The sequence below is a fragment of the Carassius auratus genome, unplaced genomic scaffold (assembly GCF_003368295.1).
Source record: "Carassius auratus strain Wakin unplaced genomic scaffold, ASM336829v1 scaf_tig00004557, whole genome shotgun sequence".
NCBI lineage: Eukaryota > Metazoa > Chordata > Actinopteri > Cypriniformes > Cyprinidae > Carassius > Carassius auratus.
The window spans coordinates 778604-799054 of record NW_020523604.1 but is presented as its reverse complement, the minus strand read 5'-3'; the positions used below and the strand labels follow the sequence as shown (position 1 = coordinate 799054).

The window sequence follows — 20451 nt, the reverse complement described above, 5'->3', positions numbered from 1 at the left end:
AGCAACCTCATTAAAAACATGCATAAAGAATCAGATTTTATTTAAGACATTTTGGTTTTACTTCAACAAAAAAAGCAAAATGGAGAAAAATCTCTTAATATCTCAGAATTGTGACTTTGTTTCTTTTAACTATGACTTTGTATATGTCACAATTCATATTTATATCTTATAATATATAAAATGCTAAAGTGCCTCTATTTTTTTTCTACTCAGAGACAAAATATTGTGTTTTGGAAACAGAAGGAATACACTTGCTCTTTTGCTGCATGGTGTGGTTATTATTGCCGCTACCTGCATGAGTCCTGCTATGAGTGTTTATTATATATATTATAAACCTTAGATCATTTTTTGTTTGCTGGCTTAGTAATGCTGTTTGCTGAAATAACGCTATGAGTTGATTTTTGTCTTCTGTAATCATATTCAAGGCTAAGATTTCTGTTATTGAGGTCTTTGCATGGATGGTAAGTTGAGGCCTGTCCTCTTCTGTTCTACAGCATCAGTTCCTGTCTGAAGCCCTGCAGTGGAGAGCACAGACTGATCCGGATCATGTGCTCTATATGCTGCTGAATGCAAAGGTGACACGCATACAACCCCCATAAAAAACTGATCATTTAGTCAAACCGTTTTGTACTGAGACTCTTCTTGCTTTGGTCTTCAGGGTGTAGCAGTGAGCACAGTCACCTGTTCTCAACTGCACAAGCGAGCAGAGAAGATCACTGCAGCTTTGCAGGAAAGAGGAGGAATTAACACTGGAGACAATGTAGTACTGCTCTATCCTCCCGGTAATGATGTCCATCTTGGCTTTCATAGTATATGTTAGGATGTGGTCACTCCAACGAAATTCCATTTAAATTCTGCAAACAAACATTAATAACATTGTTTGTTGGCACAGAAAAATTCACCAAACATTTATAAATGTGAATATACAGCTAGAATTTAACACATTAATGCACAGACTTTTAATATGCATTTTTTAGCAACTTTTTAATTTAAATATGCTAACTTTATTCACTGGTAGGCACTGGTAGGTTTTATCTACCGGTCATTAAAATCACCAGGTGCATTTCTCAGCACCCTCAGCATGAATCATCCCAATAAAATGTTTTCAAGAAATATGTTTTCTTTTTTCTACAGGCATAGACTTAATTGCCTCCTTTTATGGCTGTCTGTATGCTGGCTGCATCCCGGTCACCGTCAGGCCTCCTCATCCACAGAACCTTGCTGCCACTCTCCCCACAGTCCGAATGATCATAGATGTCAGTCTGTTTTGCATATGGCATCCATTTATGTTTTTATGAAGTCTAGCATGTTAATCTGGCAAATGTTGCCTTTTTTAGGTGAGCAAAGCAGTCTGCATCCTCACAACTCAGACCCTGATGAAGACTTTGCGGTCTAAAGAAGCGGCGGCCAGTGTGAATGTGAAGACTTGGCCGAATATCATAGACACAGGTACAGAAATGAAATATATTCACATAGCTTTTATGACAACTGTCCCTGACTTGAATGATTTTGGGTGTGCAGATGATCTTCCCAGGAAACGGCCTTCACACATCTATAAACCTCCCACTGCGGAAATGCTGGCCTACCTGGACTTCAGTGTGTCCACCACAGGCATGCTGACCGGAGTTAAGGCAAGACTTATCTATTCATTTACAACGTACATTTACAGGTATGTAGGATCTTTGACTGGTTAAATGCTAAACAACTTGTTTATCTGTTTCTTTTAGATATCTCACTCAGCGGTCAATGCTCTGTGTCGGTCCATCAAACTGCAGTGTGAGCTGTACTCGTCCAGACAAATTGCCATCTGCATGGACCCCTACTGTGGCTTTGGCTTTGTGCTGTGGTGTATGTCTAGGTAGTACAAACAGTCAAACCTTTTAGATATGACCTAACCATGCGTAATGCAATAAATCAAATCTATAATCTGAGGTTAAGCTGAGACTGCACCTGGTTAGGACAGGATGCCATGCATGGAATTTCTAGAATAACCTCTGTAATTTGTATCTGTGTGTTTCTAGTGTTTATTCAGGTCATCAGTCAATCCTGATCCCTCCCATGGAGTTGGAGACATCTCTGCCTCTGTGGCTGAGCACGCTTAGTCAGTATAAGATCAGAGACACCTTCTGTTCATACTCGGTCATGGAGCTGTGCACCAAGGGCCTTGGCACACAGACTGAAGCTCTGAAGGTCAGTCAACAGGATGTAGACTCACTACAGTTCAAAATATTGGGGTTGCTATGATTTGTTTTTGAACTAAGTTTCTAATGCTCATCAAGGCTGCATTTATTTGTTCAAAATACATGAAAAAACAAAATATTATTAATGTTTAAAATAAGTATTTACTATTTTAATATATTTTAAAATATTTATTTATGTGATGACAGCTGAATTTTCCGCAGTCATCAGTGTCGCATGATCCTTCAGAAAGCATTCTAAGCTGCTCAAAATAAATTTTTTATTATTAAAGTTGAAAAAAAAATTCTGTAACCCGTGATTTCTCTGGATTCTTTGATTAGAAAATTAGGAAAAAATGCTGGTAGTAATGTAAATGTCTTTAAAATATAAAATCTAAAATTTTAAGATATAAAATCTGTTTCTTACCCCATATTTTGTGTACGGTAGTGTACGGTCACACACTCAGTCACATAAAAGTTCTCATTCATCTACATGTCATTCTGAACTTTTATGATTCCAGTGAAACACAAAAGGAATATTCTTGAGGAATATCCTGACCACTCTTTACAGCTCCAAAAAAAAAAAAAAAAACATAAAAGTGATCCAATCAACTTGTTTACTACATTCCAAGCCTTTTGAAACCATACAATAGGTTCAAGTACATGAAGAGACTCCTCTCTGGTTGGCATGTAAAACCAATGTCCGTTTTGTAGACCATGTTAGTTGTCAGATCGCATTTATTTAGAACCAAGAGAAAACATTACCGTCTACAGCCGCAAGAGGGCGCTCTATGCTGCTCAGTGTAGTCTACAGGAGAACTGAGCAACATAGAGCGCCCTCTCGTGGCTATAGACGGTAATGTTTTCTCTTGTTTCATTTCTCTCAGTTCATGTCAAATTAATTTAGATAAATAAGTCTCAGGACCAGCCAAACTATGAAAAAAAGTGCTACTTATAGTCCTGAAAATATGGTACTTCAATAGAACAACCAGTACATTATTAACCATCCTTATTTTGTATTCTTCTGAAGTCATACAGGTTTGGAATACCATGAGGTTAAGTAAATAACAGAATTTTTGGGTGACTAATCCTGCAATAGTGGGGAAAAATAGCTTTCAGAAAGGGATGTTCAAGATAAACAGTGTGGAAGTGTCTATAAAAGCTGACGAGAGATGTATGTGCAGGCGCGCGGCGTGAACCTCTCATGTGTAAGGAGCTGTGTCGTCATAGCCGAAGAGAGGCCTCGTCTGGCACTCACGCAGTCATTCTCCAAGCTCTTCAAAGACCTGGGCCTGTCTCCACGCGCAGTGAGCACAGCTTTCGGCGCCAGAGTCAACCTGGCCATCTGTCTACAGGTTGGGGCATTTCACGCTTGATGTATTGCATCAACAGTGTCATGATGCAAGAGCAGGGCCTTATTTTGATTTCTGTCTCCTTCCATCAGGGCACTGCTGGTCCAGACCCGTCCACTGTTTATGTAGACATGAAGTCCCTCCGGCATGACAGGTATGTGTGAGATGAACCCGGTGGCGACATAAAGACAGTCTGCTTACATGCTTGCAGTGTGACATTGTCCTGCTTTCTCTGTCATAGAGTGAGGCTGGTGGAGAAAGGAGCTCCTCAGAGTCTGCCGCTGATGGAGTCTGGGACTGTAAGGCCCTCCTACTTCTGTCCTACTTCACCTTACACTGTTATTAAAAGACATATCAGTCATCCCATATTGTTTTCTCTGCCTTACCTTAGATTCTTCCTGGAGTGAGAGTAATCATTGTGAACCCAGAGACGAGAGGACCATTAGGAGACTCTCATCTAGGCGAGGTGATCAAATACTGTATTATTTGAGTAATAACACAAAAACAACTTGTTTCAGTGATGTATCCACGGCTGTCCATGTCGGAGATCCCTCAATTTACTCTATTTGATGGCTAACATCTTCATGGCTTTCTTGCCTTGTTTTCCAGATCTGGGTGAGCAGTCCTCATAATGCCAGTGGTTATTATACCATCTACGGTGAGGAGAGCCTGCAGGCAGACCACTTCAACACACGGCTGAGCTTTGGAGACACTGAAACGCTCTGGGCCAGAACTGGATATCTGGGATTTGTCACGAGGACAGAGCTTCTGGATGCAAGAGGAGGTCCGTACCTTATTACAGACTGATGATTATTGTGAAAGTATTATTTCAAAATGGATTGTTTAGACGCCGAATTTGGATTTGATAAACCACATTCGCAGCCTTCACTTGCTCTGCTAACATTTTACATTTGTATGAATTTAAATAATATTTTATCATTAACATTGTCTAATTATTTACATATGCTTTTTTAATAATCTAATATAACATTTTGAATGTTTTATTGGATTAAATTTTTTAGATCAAATAAAATAAATAAAAATATTTATTTTTTTGTTAATTATACAGAAACATATTCACAACCAAGTTTGCAGGGGATAAAAATGCACATATATGTTCAGATAGGGCTGTGCAAAAAATCAAATGTGATTTTCATGCGCATCTTGTCAGTAAAGGTGCTGCTGTGATTAGTAGTGTATCTCTAGCATGTGTGTTCAGATCAGGATTGCCAGGTTTACACAACAAAGCCTGCCCAGTTACTTCTCAAAACTACCGTATTTTTCGGACTATAAGTCGCACCTGAGTATAAGTTGCATCAATCCAAAAATACATCACGATGAGGAAAAAAACATATATAAGTCGCATTTATTTAGAACCAAGAACCAAGAGAAAACATTACCGTCTACAGCCGCAAGAGGGCGCTCTATGTTTTCACTGTAGACTACAGGAGCACTGACAGCATATAGATGTAGATGGTAATGTTTTCTATTAGTTCATTTCTCTTGGTTCATTTCTCTCTGTTCATGTCTAATTCATTTTGATAAATAAGTCGCACCTGACTATAAGTCGCAGGACCAGCCAAACTATGAAAAAAAGTGCGACTTATAGTCCGAAAAATACGGTAGTTCAGAACTAGCCCAATCGCGTTTCCAGGGTGTTTAAAATAAAAATTGCATCCAGGGGATAACATACACGTTTTTTGGCAGGGTTGCCTTGGTAAAATTTCCATTTTAGGGGCTAAATATCACGCTATTGGGGTCGCTTCAACCCGCGGACATGAAACACAATGCGGACTTGGCAACACTGGTTCAGGTGGAGCGGCATTTACTACACAGAGCCGTATGTACTGACAAGCTACACAAAATAACTTTCAAAATCGGCAATGAATTGCCTGCGATTTTGAAATCAATTTTGTGTACACTGTCAGTTAACTAAGGCTCTGTATAGTAAATCCCAACCAGTGTTGCCAAGTCTGTGGTTTGTTTTCATGTCCGCAGGTCGAAGAGACCCCTGTCACAATAACATGATAATTTAGCTCCTAAAATGTGAATTTTACCAAGGAAACGCTGCCAAAAAAACGTGTATTTTATCGCCCAGATAGAAACACGATTGGGCAGGTTTTGTTTTGAAAACCTGGCAACCCTGATCTTTACTGACGAGATGTTAATGAAAATCGCATTTGATTTTTTGCACAGCCCTATGTTTAGACAATGTAACATACAGTATAGTACTGCTCCAATAGGACAAGAGACATTTTCTAATGCTCCTTTTTCTTCTTCTTTATCTTCCACATCAGATCCCCATGATGCCCTGTTTGTGGTGGGTTCACTCGATGAAACACTGGAGTTGCGAGGTTTGCGTTATCATCCCATTGACATTGAGACCTCTGTGTCTCGGGCGCACCGCAGCATCGCTGAGAGGTGAGATCCTCATGAACACTGACACTCCTGTCTGAACATATCCATTTCTGATTACCAGGCTAAACAAGCTTTGTTGTCACTGCACATTATACTTGTGTTTTAAGTTCATGTCTCTGATTGGATCATATGCTTTATCTTACAGTGCCGTCTTTACATGGACCAACCTTCTGGTGGTTGTAGTGGAGCTTAGTGGATCTGAGCAGGAAGCTCTCGATTTGGTCCCCCTGGTCACTAATGTAGTTCTGAAAGAGCATCACCTCATAGTCGGCGTGGCGGTCATCGTGGACCCCGGCGTCATCCCTATCAACTCGCGAGGCGAGAAGCAACGCATGCACCTGCGCGACTCCTTCCTGGCCGACCAGCTGGATCCCATCTACGTGGCGTACAACATGTGAGCGTGGACTAACGTGCTTAAAGCTCACCCAAAAGAACCACTCACAACAAGCTATTCCTCTGTGCCGTCAGCACGCAACACGGAGGAAGAAGCTTGCTAGTCCTCTTTCTGCCCCTGCGCTGAGCCTTGTACATATTTTTATGTTCTTTTTAATGTGATTGTGGCCTGTTCGACCAATGGCGGTCCCCTGGCTCAAGCCATCCAACCTTCTCTGGACATCCAGGAGGGTGGTGCTCTTCTTTTAGAACATATTTCTGCCCTTTAAAACAGGTGAAACCACATCTTCGTCACTTGCATTGACTTCAAAGTCCAACTTCTGGTGCCACTTCCGATTTGCCTTTTCCATAGAGCAGCGCTTGTGCTCTTGCAGTTAGACCCGAGGGACTAACACAAAGCTTTTCTGCGCACTTTATCTCTTCTCATGGCCGGAGAAGTGCCCTTCAGTTTTCATTCTGGAAGTGCTAACTTCGTTTTATGGATCAACAGTATCACCAGCAAAACAAACATATCTTCTTTTACTCAAAAACTGCTAGTCATTTTTATGGTTTTAAAATAAATGCACCGCATTTTACCATTGCGTGAACAGGTTTTTTTTTTTTTTTTTTACTCACATTGCCAACCGTAAGAATTGGAGTGAGGAGGGATTTGTGACATTGTCCTCACTCAAAGCAAAGCAATTTTAATACAATACATTCGTAATGTTATATCTATATGCATTAAACTTATATTGAGATTGACAGAAACGTTTGGAGATCAAGACAGTTCCATGCCTTATGAAACTTGTCTGTCTTTATTTTGATTTGAGGTGACTGGACTGAAGAGATGGAAGGTGTCTGTACGTAGACTAGATATTGTAGTGTCTCACTGGTGTTACTGTGTAAACAAATGGACCCTGTTATCTGATCCTCCAAAAAACTTGACTGGTCTTTCATACTTGATAGCAGTTCTTAGCAGCGGTGACTGAAGACATGATGCGGAAACAATAAAAATCTTTTTACACATTACAGCTGTCACACAAAATTGATTGTTTTCATTGTTTCTCATAAGCCCCGTTCCCACCGACACACTGGGGTCGCCGAGTGAACAAGTCTTTTCGTTTTTTCAGTGTTTTGGATGTGTATATGTGTGTGAGAGAGTGAGCAAAAAGAGAAAGAGAGAAAGCAAAAAGGGTGTTTTAACCGACATATGGAAAAAGAGAATGTGAGCTAAGAGAGGAAATATGTTTTCTATCTTAATAAAATTACAGTAACATTTATTAGCACCTAACGTTTATTTCAAAATGGCCTTAGATATCAAAATTTTCTTTCTTCCTGCAGATTGTTTACATGTGAAATTCTGTGCAGCTCTTTTCTTTAACAATGCAAACATTCTCATAACTGTTCTTTTTTTGTATTTTTAATTCAGTTCTTAATTGTCAAAATATTGAGTGTGTTGGTGCAAAATTTATAACGTTTTATGTTAAATAAATTTATTGTTGTCATCACTGAATCTTTTACTGTCTTTATTACAGTAACTTTATGTAAGCATTGTGCAAATAACAAGCCGGAGAAGATTTAGTGCTCTTCCACACTGAAACAGCATCCAATTCTGTAAGGAAGTGGCTGTCTGGTTCATTAAAATTTAACCTATGTGCTGTGCTGAAAAATCCTTATTCACAATTAGTTTGAAGTTAATGTAAAGAAAATAAATCGATAAAAAGAATGAATCAAAGATTTAGTGATAATATAGGATCAGTAAAGAGGGTTAGCAAAACTACATCAAAATAAATACTGAATAAAATTTATTTGAGCTGTTTTTAGCTTCTGAAATGACCATTATGGAGCACAGGCTTTTCATTCAAAGCAATCTTACTGAAGGTATAAATACAAGGGCATATTAAGAAATTACATTTATGACCTCAGATAATCCACAAAATATTTTTCAGGAATAATCTCTTATTCACATAACATCTCATGAATTCAGGAATCATCAAATAAAACCATCAGGATTCAAGCTTCAGGCTAAATTCAGATCTGTCCACCAGAGGTCACCATATCTTCTGATTCTTTCTCGTCACTGTAGTTCTTCTGTCAATACAATCATGACACAAGCACACTCTACTGTCTATTTGAATTTGGCCTACTGTATGTACAAAATACCATTATGTAATACTGTAAATCATATTTAATCTGAGGTGATATTCATTTCACGCTCAATCCAATAATAGTGGCTGTAGACTTTCAAATAAACATTTGGTCGGTTGGGATTTTCACAAGAAGTGGCCTTCACTCGAATCCCAATCAAAAAGTAGCGCTCCTCAATTTTGATATAGCAGTTCAGCGGTCCACCAAGATTTGTCTGTATGTTATGGCATAAACATACATGCACAATATATTATTATAATTATAAATACACATATCAAATGATATAACAATTATAAATAGTTCAGATAAGTGGCTTAACTCACTCCAAAAATAAACTATTTTGTCTAAATGAAAAAATAAAATAAAAAACTGAGATCAACCATTTTAAATGCTACAAGTGAACTTTGGCATGATCCACAGTATTAAAAATGGATATTTATATATGCTATACCATTCAAATGTTTAATCTGGTTGTAGAAGAGGTTGAATGTCTTTAACTACTTTATAAAGTATAGGATAAATAAAGTTAAAGGATTAAGAAGTGTATTAAAACATACCTCACATCCGTTAACACCCCCACCGAATTCACCAACACAGAGCATGTCTGCTGGCACTGTGTAGTTCCAATACTCGGGCTTATTGCACAAGGAGCGTGACATTATATCCACCTTTGCCTCTTGCAGTACCCCAATATCATCTGATAAATGTAAAAAAATAAATTCTATATATATAATACAAACATCTTCAGTAGGCTATTGTAGATAGCTGCAGTGTCAACTCACCAGCAGGTTGAGCGTTGTATCCTGTGATGTGACACGATTCATATCTGAGATCGGCAGTGCCTTCATCAGGCACACAGATGGGATGGACAAATTCATTAAGCGTAAAAGGGGTCGTCATTTCTAGAAGAGCAATATTGTACCGCAAAGTGACAGGATTGAATCGTTTGTGTTTAATAATCCTGGCGATTTCTGATTGCTGTGTGGACTTAGTATCAACATCCAATCTATTGCTTCCTGCTCGGATCAAAAATCGGCTATGGGAGGAAATGCAACAACATTATCAGAGGCCATATGCAGATATATATGCTGGCTGTTTAGGATTAAAGTGTAAATATTGCCTTTGTTGCTCCTCATTTACACATGAGGCTGCTGTCATTATCCAGTATCGGTGGACGATAGCTCCACCGCAGACCTGAATGAACGGGGCAGATGAATTGGACTGGTACTGTACAGACACCTGCCACGGCCACACGCTCACTTTGACGGTCTCGCCTCCGATCATCCGTTTATCTCGATGTGCAACCACTCTTTCAGGCCTTTGTCCGCACACATAATCTAAGAGATTGGTAAAAAAAAAACAAAAAACAAATTCGCTTAAAGTAGTGCACTGATCTCATTGTTTAAAAATTTAAAGTTGAAACTCACGCTCTTTGGGCGGAGTACCCATCGCGGCAAAATAAAAAATTACCCCCCACCCCAAAGCACCCATAAAAATGAGATATTTCATGCTAGGGCTCATCACGGACACGTTTAGTTAATTTAAAGGAAGAGGGTGCTTGACTGACAAATAACGGTCAACTTTTGAATTCTATGACGTAATTTTGTGAAGCATAACGATAATGTAGCTCAGTTCCGTCCCTCTGGGAACCGAATCAGAGATCTGAAACCTTTTTTTTTTTCTTCATAAACGGATTTTTATTTTTATAAAAAACGTAAAACGATCACCAAATGAATATGAGCCGAATTAAACCTTTTGAAGCTTTGATTGTGTTTACAATGTGCAATATATAACGTGTTCATGTTTCGCGTGTAAAAGAACAGTATTTTTCACACAATTCCCCTATCTTTATACTGCTGTTTTCAATGTCATAAAAACGGGCCGATGACTTCCTTGTTCTATAAAGTCCCTCCTTCAGAAATACATAACGAGTTCTGATTGGAACAGCGGTACCTGTGTTGGGATTCGATACCAGCTGAGCGTGCGCTGCCCTCCTGGAAACCATCAAGGGGCAAGGAACTCGACCGGAAGTTGAAGTCGGGTGGGGGCTGCCATCTTTTAGCAGAACTTCACTTGCGTTAGCATTCCCATTGACTCCCATTCATTTTGGCGTCACTTTGACAGCGAATAACTTTACATCTGAGGCGTTTAAAGACTCTGTTTGTCCATTATTTATTTCTAAAGATACACGACAATGTATAAAGGGCTCCATTACCCTCTATGTTACATTATGGCCCCGTATAAACAGTTTTTGTAAAAAATAGGCTAACGATTGCGTCATAACCAATCGGCTCTCTGTCGCATTACCGTACAGACAGGAGGAGAAGCTCGCAGGCAATTAACTTAATATGGCGTACTGGCGTTACATTTTAAAATACTATTCAAAATAATTAATCAGAATACTTACTCCTGCTCACTCACGACAAAGAACTCCCCGCTCAAGCTCGCCGTCTCTGCAAGATTAACGATGGCAGTTTCCACGCACAGCTACTAGAAGATTTACATCTGTCAGACAGGTTGCTGACGTCGTCAAGCTTCGTTTGAGTCTGCGCGTCAGAAACGGAAGTGCTAAAAAACGCTAAAACTGGGCTTCATTTGTCTCAATCGAGTTCCAATGGGTTCGCTGTGTCCATTTCTTTTACTGTCTATGGAAACCATAGACAGTAAAAGAAATGGACACAGCGACCCCATTGGAACACAATTGAGACAAGTGAAGCCCATTTTTAGCATTTTTTAGCACTTCCGTTTCTGACGCGCAGACTCAAACGAAGCTTGACAACGTCAGCAACCTGTCTGACAGATGTAAATCTTCTAAGTGGCTGTGCGTGCAAACTGCCATCGTTAGTCTTGCAGAGACGGCGAGCTTGAGCGGGGAGTTCTTTGGTGTGAGTGAGCAGGAGTAAGTAATCTGATTTATTATTTTGTATAGTATTTTAAAATGTAACGCCAGTACGCCATATTAAGTTAATTGCCTGCGAGCTTCTCCTCCTGTCTGTACGGTAATGCGACAGAGAGCCTAGTGGTTATGACGCAATCGTTAGCCTATTTTTTTACAAAAACTGTTTATACAGGGCCATAATGTAACGTAGAAGGTAATGGAGCCCTTTATACATTGTCGTGTATCTTTAGAAATAAATAATGGACAAACGGAGTCTTTAAACGCCTCAGATGTAAAGTTATTTGCTGTCAAAGTGACGCCAAAATGAATGGGAGTCAATGGGAATGCTAACGCAAGTGAAGTTCTGCTAAAAGATGGCAGCCCCCACCCGACTTCAACTTCCGGTCGAGTTCCTTGCCCCCTGCTGGAAACGCGATTGGGCTAGTTTTGAGAAGCTAGTGATCAGGATTTGTTTTGAAAACCTGGCAATCCTAATCTGAACGCACATGCTGGAGATGTACTTCTAATCACAGGAGCGATTTTAGATGCGCAAGAAAATCGCATTTGATTTTTTTTGCACAGCCCTAACATCTAGTTAACAAAGCTAAACAGCGTTGCCCTTTGCGTAATAAGTTACAGAAACTGTTAAACGCACCAACTTAAATAATAAAATACACTTACCGGTTGTGGTTCATAAACAACGCCTTCTCCAGACAAAGAGGGAACTGCTCCATCTTTCAAAAATAATCTTTGTGCGAATCTGGCATTAAACTGATTGAGATTGAGGAAGCTGCCCTCAGCTAAATGTGCTGCACATAGTTTTACATGTGGATTATAATTTTCGGGAACCGAGTTAAACATAAATTGTAACCATTGATCTCTAAGTACAATGTCCCTGGCAAGCCCAAACAAAGGTGATTGGACTCTGAGATGAAAAGAACAGCGTTTTGACGACACGGCGACAAACACAAACCCAACACTTCCTCTTCTCTGTCGGAGCACAACAAGACCACGCCCCCGTTTTTGTGTATTCATGTGGGTGGGGGTTAGTCAAAAATCAGTTTTAGTGATGTCATTACTGCAGGAACTAGAGGGATGTAGTCCAAACGGGTCGTTCGTTGTAGGCAAATTCTGTTAAATAAAATATCTCGCTTGTCATTGAACTTTGAGCTTTAGAAATTTACAGATATTATTTATACTCTAACAACAACATTACACACTAACTGAAGTCTAAAACATGGGATCACAAAGAACGGGACCTTTAAGGGACCCCCATAACACCCAATAGGCTATATATATATATATATATATATATATATATATATAAATAATACACACACACACACACACACACATACACACACTTGGGAGGTTCCTTGTTTTTTTTTCTTCCAAAAAACCTTAATACTTAAAATTAAGTTTTGATTGCTGTATTAAAGTTTGACCTGCTAATGTTATTATATTTTATTTTTAAGCGCTTTACAGCATTGCTCATTATAACCAATCACACATGATTCTGTTGAGTTTAGGAATGCAGAATTAGAGGCATATGCATATTAATCATATCTGAAACGCCAGTGTTTTGATCAGACTGAAACAAACTGGCTTCAAGGGCCCGTTTTTGATTGTTGACGATTTGGCTTAATCTTGGATTGTTTGGTTCTTCGAAGCTCATCCCAGAGTTGCTGTCATAGCAACAGGTCCATAAGCATAACCCTGCTAGGGAGCAGGTTTATTTCATGTAAACAGTATTAGATTGCATCTGTTGCATAGACAATATAATAATGTTTTGTAGTCCTTAGACAAAGTCAGTTTTACTCAATGAAAGATTTATTCGTCATTAAATAGTTACTTCATAATTGTATTCAAGTCTTACACACATGCCATACAGATAATGTAGAGTTGTGCATTAATTTGAGTGATGACAGCTATTATGGGAGTGGCTTGATGGAGCGCAGGAGATTCAGTTCCCTTTTATAGGTCACTTTGATGCTGCAGTGACGTCACCTCTTGGTGTGACAAATGTCTGAAGCCCTGTACCATCTTGCCAGTTTTATTGGCCAAATAGCGCTTGGCATGTACTCATGAAAGGTGCATAGTGTGCTTGGGCCTACATCATGCGCAGGCAGTGCTTAACGGCCTTTCTTCTTGTCCTCACTGTGTTAGTCTACGGCTAAAATTTCTGCGCTCGAGGGTAGATGTCTTCTCTAAAGTTGCCCCCGCATCTAACCCACGCCGTATCGCTTCTATGGTTGCCGAGGCACCGCATGAGGCGATGGCTTGGGGCGACATGTGCAACATGGACTATGAGGACAGAAGGCATGTTGAGTCACGTCTAACCTCGACGGTCAGTGTTACCTGGCTGCAGGTCAAGCGGCTGCCACACTCTATCAAATAGCAATCAGCCACTTTCCACCAGCTGATTCCTTCCAGGCCCAGAGAAACGGAGCGACGCCAGGCGCCGCTGGAGCACTTACGTTCAACATCCTCATACCACCAACGGGTCTCTACACAGGAAGAGCCATCACCTATGCCACCCCCTCGTAAGGACTGGGATCCTAGGGCTAATCCACTGGCTCGACAATGCCAAAGGAAAAGGCTAGACCTCAGTTCGACAGCATAGACCTCTTGTCCTCAGGCCCCTAACAGCAGTCCCTGATACTTTAGCTGTTCGTCAGGGACTGTGCCCTCCATTAGAGAGTGCTGTTGGACCGCTAATGCGCATCCAACCCTCTCACTGCAGTCACCACGCTCTAACATTGACTGTCTTGCTGCAAAAGGCTTCTCGAGCAGTATTGGACAGAGCTCCCCCTTAGACACTCTGCGCAATTCAGCCTTCAGAGTTCAAGGGACAGCACAAGGGTCTGGCAAAGACGGCCATTTATGACGGCCCATAAAGCTGCCGCATTATCGCTAACAGTGGTTGCCCGTTGTTCATCCGGTTGAAATAAATCCTGCCATGAACAGGCTTCAGGATTATATTCAACATAACACAGCGACTTTGACATGTGCATTTCCCATGCTTATGGATGCCGTTACGGATGTGCTTACTTTCCATTCTCTGAAATTCTAACGCAGATGAAGTCAGGATTTTACAGGCGTTATTTTGTTGGGACCAAAAAAAGATGTCGGCTAACGACCAAAATTGGATTTACGCCATTTGAATCTTGCACTCTGGATGAGCAAATTCAAGTTGTTGACAGTAAAATCTATTCTGTCTCAGATTCAACCAAAAAATTGGTTTTTCACGATCGCCCTGAGAATGCATACTTTCCTAGTCAGATCAAGAAGAGCAACAGGAAGTTTCTCAGATTCGCTTTAGAGGGCAAAGCATATCAATTCCATGTTCTTCCCTTCTGGTTAGCCCTGGCTCCATGGACTTTCAAGAAATGCATGGAAGCAGTTCTGGCTCCGTTGCGACTCCAGGGTGTTCATATGCTAAATTACCTTGAAGATTGGCTGGTATTAGCACAATCACAGACTCAAGCACGCTATCATCAAGATCTTGTGCTGAATCATCTAAGCAGCCTGGGCTTACACACGAATCTCCAAAAGAGTGTTTTGATCCCCTCCCAGCGGATAACCTTTTTGGGGATAGATCTGGACTCTCGCACGATGAGGGCAAGATTGTCTTCCCTGCGCGTTCAGTCTTTTATATCATGCCTTTGCCATTTCAAAACAGACTGCACAGTGAGGGTAAGTTTATGACTCAGACTTTTGGGTCTAATGGCAGCAGCATCCCCTTTAATCAGTGTAGGCTTACTTCACATGAGTCCATTTCAATGGTGAACGAAAAGCCAAAGGATTTCATCTCGTTGTTCGGGAATCAAATGGTGAGCTATATATGGTAAGCATTTGGAGAAGCAGAAGTTGACTTATTCGTGTCGAGCACAACGACACATTGCCCGCTATGGTTTCTATATCCCCCCCATCACCCCTGGGACTGGACGCTCTAGCACACGAATGGCCCAAGACCAATTTGTATGCGTTTCCTCTGATTCAACTAATTCCAGCGGTGCTATACAGAATATGGTTGGACAGAGTGGAACAACTGTTGTTGGTGGATAGAAAGGACAATCCTTCTTTTAGCTTTATTCTCCCTCAAGAGAGTTTGGGGATTTACAAGCTCCGTCTGTTTCATCTTCATGCATGGATTTTGCACCAGGATTTGTGAAAGTTTTGCTGTGACCAAGGTCTGGTTACGTTCCTAAGGTCGCATCGAGTCTTGGAGGCTTTCTCCCCCATGGAGGTGGGGTTAGGAGATCTAAACCTTTGTCCTGTGAGAGTGCTAAAGATCTATGTTGATCATACAGCTCAATGGGTCCGACCAGCTGTTCATATGTTTGGGAATAAAAATAAAGGCCCCGGTGGAGGCTATATCCTTAGCCTATGAAGCACGCAGACTCACTTTGCCCTTAGGAATTCAAGCTCATTCCACAAGGTCAGTGTCTTCATCGCAAGCCTTCCTTAGTGGATCCTCTATGGACAATACTTGTGCTGTGGCAGGATGGTCCTCACTGTGCATTTTTGTCAAGTTTTAAAGCCTGGATGTAAGGACATCTCCTGGCTACCGGGTTCTTTCAGCTTGAGCAGATTCTTTCCTCAGATCCCAGCTATCTCAGGTACATCAGACGTGATGGTATAGTGTTCCCATATGGTGACATCACCACAGCATTGAAGTGACCTATGAAAGGGAAAATCTCGGTTATATATGTAACCTACTGTTCCCTGAATTATGTAACGAAATGCTGTGGTTCGGCCCGTTCCGTACCATGATAGCGTTTCCTTAGATCATGAAATCTAGTATACAGGTATACTATGTTTACACATAGTATAATAACTAGGGGTGCTCCGATCATGATCGGCCGATCGTTATGCGCATCTCGTCAGTAAAGCCGGTTATCTAATCAGCGGTTAATTCCATCAGGTGCGTGATTTCACATAGAGCAGCTGTTACTACACAGAGCCATTGTTAATAGAGAAGATGCACAAATCCACCTCATTTTCAGCGTTAATTGCCGCATCTCCTCAGTTAACAACAGCTCTGTGTAGCAACAGCTGCTCTATGTGAAATCACGATGGAATTAACCGCTGTTTTTTTTAGATACACTATTTTTTGTAAATGCTACTGCTTATGTTAGCTTTCAATATACAGTTTTATTCTGATTAAAGCTTTAATATAGCATGGTTTGTTTAACACTTCTCATAGCTATGTGAAAATAAGTGTATAATTGTATCAGTTCATTGCCGGAGCTGAGCTGAATGAGAGAGAGAGAGATGCAGAGCATGTGCAGAGCAGGGGGGACGTGTGGAACCATATTAAGAAACACTGCTTTAGAACCCTGATTTTGAAACTCCATTAGAAAAGTCCATTAGATTCATTAGAAGACAGAATCAGGATTCATATATGAACAGATTTACATGCACCTCTAGGCTAGCTTTCTATTATTCTTCTCTAAAACAGTGCAGCATGGCCTCGCCCCCTTTGCTGCCTTTTCCTGAGGGTGGGGTTTATCGAGACTTAGGTCTCTGCAGAGCAAAAGTGGGCGTTTATCACCATGTGGGTGTTTTCAAACTGCTGGGTGTTTCTAAATCATACAATCTAAATGATCCCCCTTACCCAACCCCACCCCTAAACCTAATGTCACTATGACATCAACCAATCAGGTATCATAGTGTAAAAACACCCTAATTTGGTAACTCCCATTACTTTCCTGCAGAGACCTATACTTGTTTATCTGGGTTTACTTTGTGATGTCACGAATCCGGAAATTAACTTCTTCTGGTCCCTACCAGCCGTTTTTGTAGGCATTAAACTGCTAGAATTTTAAAAGACGATAACTCTGTTTTCATTGAACTTTCAGCTTCGTAACTTTGCAGATATTGTTTGGTCAAACAGCAAAATTACACACTAACTAACATTAAAAAAGTGAAATCACAATCAACCACCCCATTAAACATTTTCGATGTGATCTGTGCCTATTTGCTTTGTGTTTCTGTTTGTGCTGTATTTGCAGCATGTATTTGTTTTTGCTGTGCGTTTATTTGTTTGTGTTATGAGCATTTGCAGCATATGTGTTGTCAAATTGATGATGTCTTCTTAATTTGTAGGTCTTTTTTTCTATTTGCATGTATTTTTCATTTGCAGCGCAGTGAGCTCTCTCGGCCGCCATAAGTGAATGAAAATACAAAAAAAAAAAAACAATTAAACATATTTTCAATTAATACAATTGCAAACTGCAATTTGTGCTCAAAATTAACCTTAATTTCAGAATAATGTCTAATAAGGTAAGTAAAGTTCTATTTCCAAACATAAAATAAATGAGATTATAAAATACAATTAGAAAAAATGTTAAATACAGTACATTTTATTGTTACACTTTATTATAATGACAGGAACAGAGCACATAACCCAGAGAGCTGTTCTGATCTCTGATGGGGGATGGCTCACATTAGCAGGCCCATGCAGGCAGAGAAAAACAGGGCTGAGATTAATTTAAAAACTGGCAGATCTTCGATTGAGGCAGCAGATACAGATTTTGCTTGAGCTTTTCTTAGCCAGACGGTGTACCGGCTAGCACGAGTATATATGCCTGGTTTCTTTGGCATTGCACAATCTTCTCCATGACTTGTCACACCATAAAGGTAAAATCTCTCCATGTCTTTGCTGTAACACTGTAGCGGACCACCGCTGTCACCCTTAATTGAAGAGATCTTGTTAATCACTGTCTTTCAATGACTAGTTACTCTGAAATAATGAGACAACATTACCTGACATGTGTCGACTCCCCCTTTGTCAAATCCTGCACAGATCATGTTGTCATTAACATGGCCATCATACCAGCTCCTTTGGTTGCAGATCCCAGCATCAATGAGATCAACTTCAGCTTCCTGAAGAGTGCTAAATAACATTCCTACAAAAAAAGTCAAATGTTTCAGAATTATGTATATATATTTTGTTAGAGGAAAAATGTTGTTGTCATGTAAAATGTAAGTGTTCATGGTTTTCTTCTCAAAGAGGAAGGAAAGAACTTATTATAGAAACTTACTTAAAACTTATAAACATACTTTTAACAGTTTGATAGAAAGAAAAAAATAGAGCTTCTCTCTGATATATGAACCCATTTAATACTGTGATTATGCATTTCCAGGTTTTAACAATGTTTTTATTTAATTTTGGACTAGTGTTTTTTGACATTTAAATACTAACCTTCTATCACTGAGCTGCCCCAACCAGTGATGTAACACTCACTGAAGCTAAGTTGTTTCTCATCCATTTCATTTTCCATTATGCACAGAGGCTGCACATGCTTTGTGAAATACAAAGGGTGATACAGATGCAAAAGTGCCACATCGTTGTCATAATTCCATCGGCTGAAATTCTCATGCAGGATCACTTGCTGGACTGAACGATACTGGACACCCTTTCCATACTTAGATCGAGAATTCACTCCAGCCACTATTCGTAATTTATAGTTGTTACTATAAAAGAAAGATTTAAGGGACAAATTAGGATACAAAATGCATGCAAAAGATCTGCAAAAACATATTATTTTTTGTATAAATTGTTTTAGGCATTTTATTTGTGAGTTAAAGGGTTTGCTGTAGTAAGTAGTCTACATCCAGTGCTAATCTAAAAAGGGATAAGATATAATAAACTGAACAACTACTGCAAGCAAGTATATAATTTTAGTTTAACTACTTGCTTAAAGTTAAAACAGTAAGATGTGTGTCTGCCCACAAATGCTGCATGGCACGAGGGAGGAGAAGCATATAAGTGTCTCACCTATTTCTGAAGCAGTGGGATGCGGTGACTACCCACTGATGGCTGATGACCGACCCACCACAGACATGTCTTGACATTCGCTGTATGCTCACCTGCCAAGGCCATGCACCCTCCAATGCAGAAAGACCTCCTGAAATACGAAGGTCGTTTGGAGGATCCAGCAAAGGTCGCTTTCCACAACCTTAAAAGAGAATTTAGTAAGTTGCACTTAACACTTTTCATTCCTTTTTATATGACATCCACTGATGATTAAATTGTCTGTAAATAATATTAACCCATTTAAAATGCCAGTAACATTTAATAAGCCAATTATATGCATTTTTTATGTACAATATTTCAAAGGTCTAATGATGTATTAAGATGATCCTCTCACAATGCATGTAAATGTTAGTGGGAAGACACAGATCCCTGTATCGAATAAGTAATGATAGAGTAAAGTTATCAAAATAGAGTAAAAATTTGTTGCATAAAAATAAAACATTCAAGAAATTACTTCATAAATAAACATTTAAGAATTTTTTTTATATATATATATATATATATATATATATATATATATATATATATATATATATATATATATATATATATATATATATATATATATAGCTTGCCACTGATAAAAGTTGTCGAAAGGAATTTATATTAATTATATTTTTTTTACTAGAATTGTCTGAAGCCTCACAAAAGGCATGCAATTTGTTTTATTTGGATTAAAGGGGTTAATAATAATAATAATAATAATAATATTGTTAAAATTAAACTACCTGTGATTCCAGACGATAACGAGCTAATGAAGACTAATTGTAGGGCTGTGATAAACATTTTAAATGTGAAAGCAATAAGAGGGAGATACAAAGCAGATAGAAACATTCGAATCTCTTTGGAACTGATTATTAGGTTATCTGAAAAGATTCGGAAAGTGACGTAACATCGTTCTGTAATGTTTTAAAAGACCCGGACAAGGAAGAACATGCAAATCAACACATTTCAAGTCTTTAGTTTATACAGACAACAGCGTATTGTAGTAGGCATACATATTTAAAACTTTTATGTCTTAAAGTTGACACTAGAAAGGAAAGTCATCCTTTACAAAACACTACCATTAAACAAATACACTGACATAAATTTCATGCGAGTTTGTCCCTCATGATAATACACTAAGCCAACAACTTATTTGTTATTTAATAGCGTTTTAAATATATTTTTAAACTCCAAGTGAAACACAATGAAGGCAGTGTGATTGTTGCTTCAGACATTTAAGGCAACACAACATCAAAATCGTCATTCCCAAACATTCTTGAAACACCAAATTCTCAA

General features: G+C 39.4%; 3 protein-coding genes across 5 annotated transcripts in view; 1 reads left to right on the top strand and 2 right to left on the bottom strand.

The window, feature by feature from the left end:
• dip2ba (disco-interacting protein 2 homolog Ba) overlaps positions 1–7832 on the top strand; it is a 44814-nt gene extending 36982 nt beyond the window's left edge. For both annotated transcript variants that reach the window (XM_026243912.1, XM_026243910.1), the window contains 14 exons: positions 495–575; positions 659–782; positions 1135–1256; positions 1338–1449; positions 1522–1631; positions 1728–1858; positions 2022–2190; positions 3362–3532; positions 3622–3683; positions 3771–3828; positions 3921–3995; positions 4139–4313; positions 5827–5950; positions 6093–7832. In XM_026243912.1, the coding sequence (XP_026099697.1) occupies positions 495–575; positions 659–782; positions 1135–1256; positions 1338–1449; positions 1522–1631; positions 1728–1858; positions 2022–2190; positions 3362–3532; positions 3622–3683; positions 3771–3828; positions 3921–3995; positions 4139–4313; positions 5827–5950; positions 6093–6345 (1767 nt within the window). In that variant the 3' untranslated portion in view covers positions 6346–7832. The remainder of the gene's footprint in view (positions 1–494; positions 576–658; positions 783–1134; positions 1257–1337; positions 1450–1521; positions 1632–1727; positions 1859–2021; positions 2191–3361; positions 3533–3621; positions 3684–3770; positions 3829–3920; positions 3996–4138; positions 4314–5826; positions 5951–6092) is intronic.
• Positions 7833–8111: 279 nt separating this feature from the next.
• On the bottom strand, positions 8112–10477 carry LOC113070535 (chymotrypsin-like elastase family member 1). 2 transcript variants are annotated; one of them, XM_026243914.1, is made up of 5 exons: positions 10421–10477; positions 9588–9804; positions 9250–9503; positions 9025–9164; positions 8112–8681 (listed from the first exon to the last, which is right to left on the bottom strand). In XM_026243914.1, the coding sequence occupies exons 1-5, from the start codon at positions 10470–10472 to the stop codon at positions 8508–8510; spliced, it is 837 nt and encodes a 278-aa protein (XP_026099699.1). In that variant the 5' UTR covers positions 10473–10477; the 3' UTR covers positions 8112–8507. The 2 variants fall into 2 exon arrangements, with proteins under 2 accessions (XP_026099699.1, XP_026099698.1); XM_026243913.1 differs by lacking the exon at positions 10421–10477 and adding an exon at positions 9895–10069 and having other exon boundaries at positions 8114–8681.
• A 7240-nt stretch (positions 10478–17717) lies between these two features.
• On the bottom strand, positions 17718–20086 carry LOC113070497 (acrosin). The gene is made up of 5 exons (XM_026243802.1): positions 19899–20086; positions 19132–19312; positions 18556–18827; positions 18117–18259; positions 17718–18044 (listed from the first exon to the last, which is right to left on the bottom strand). Exons 1-5 carry the CDS (start codon positions 20002–20004, stop codon positions 17793–17795), a joined length of 954 nt encoding a protein of 317 aa, XP_026099587.1. The 5' UTR covers positions 20005–20086; the 3' UTR covers positions 17718–17792.
• Positions 20087–20451: the final 365 nt, after the last annotated feature.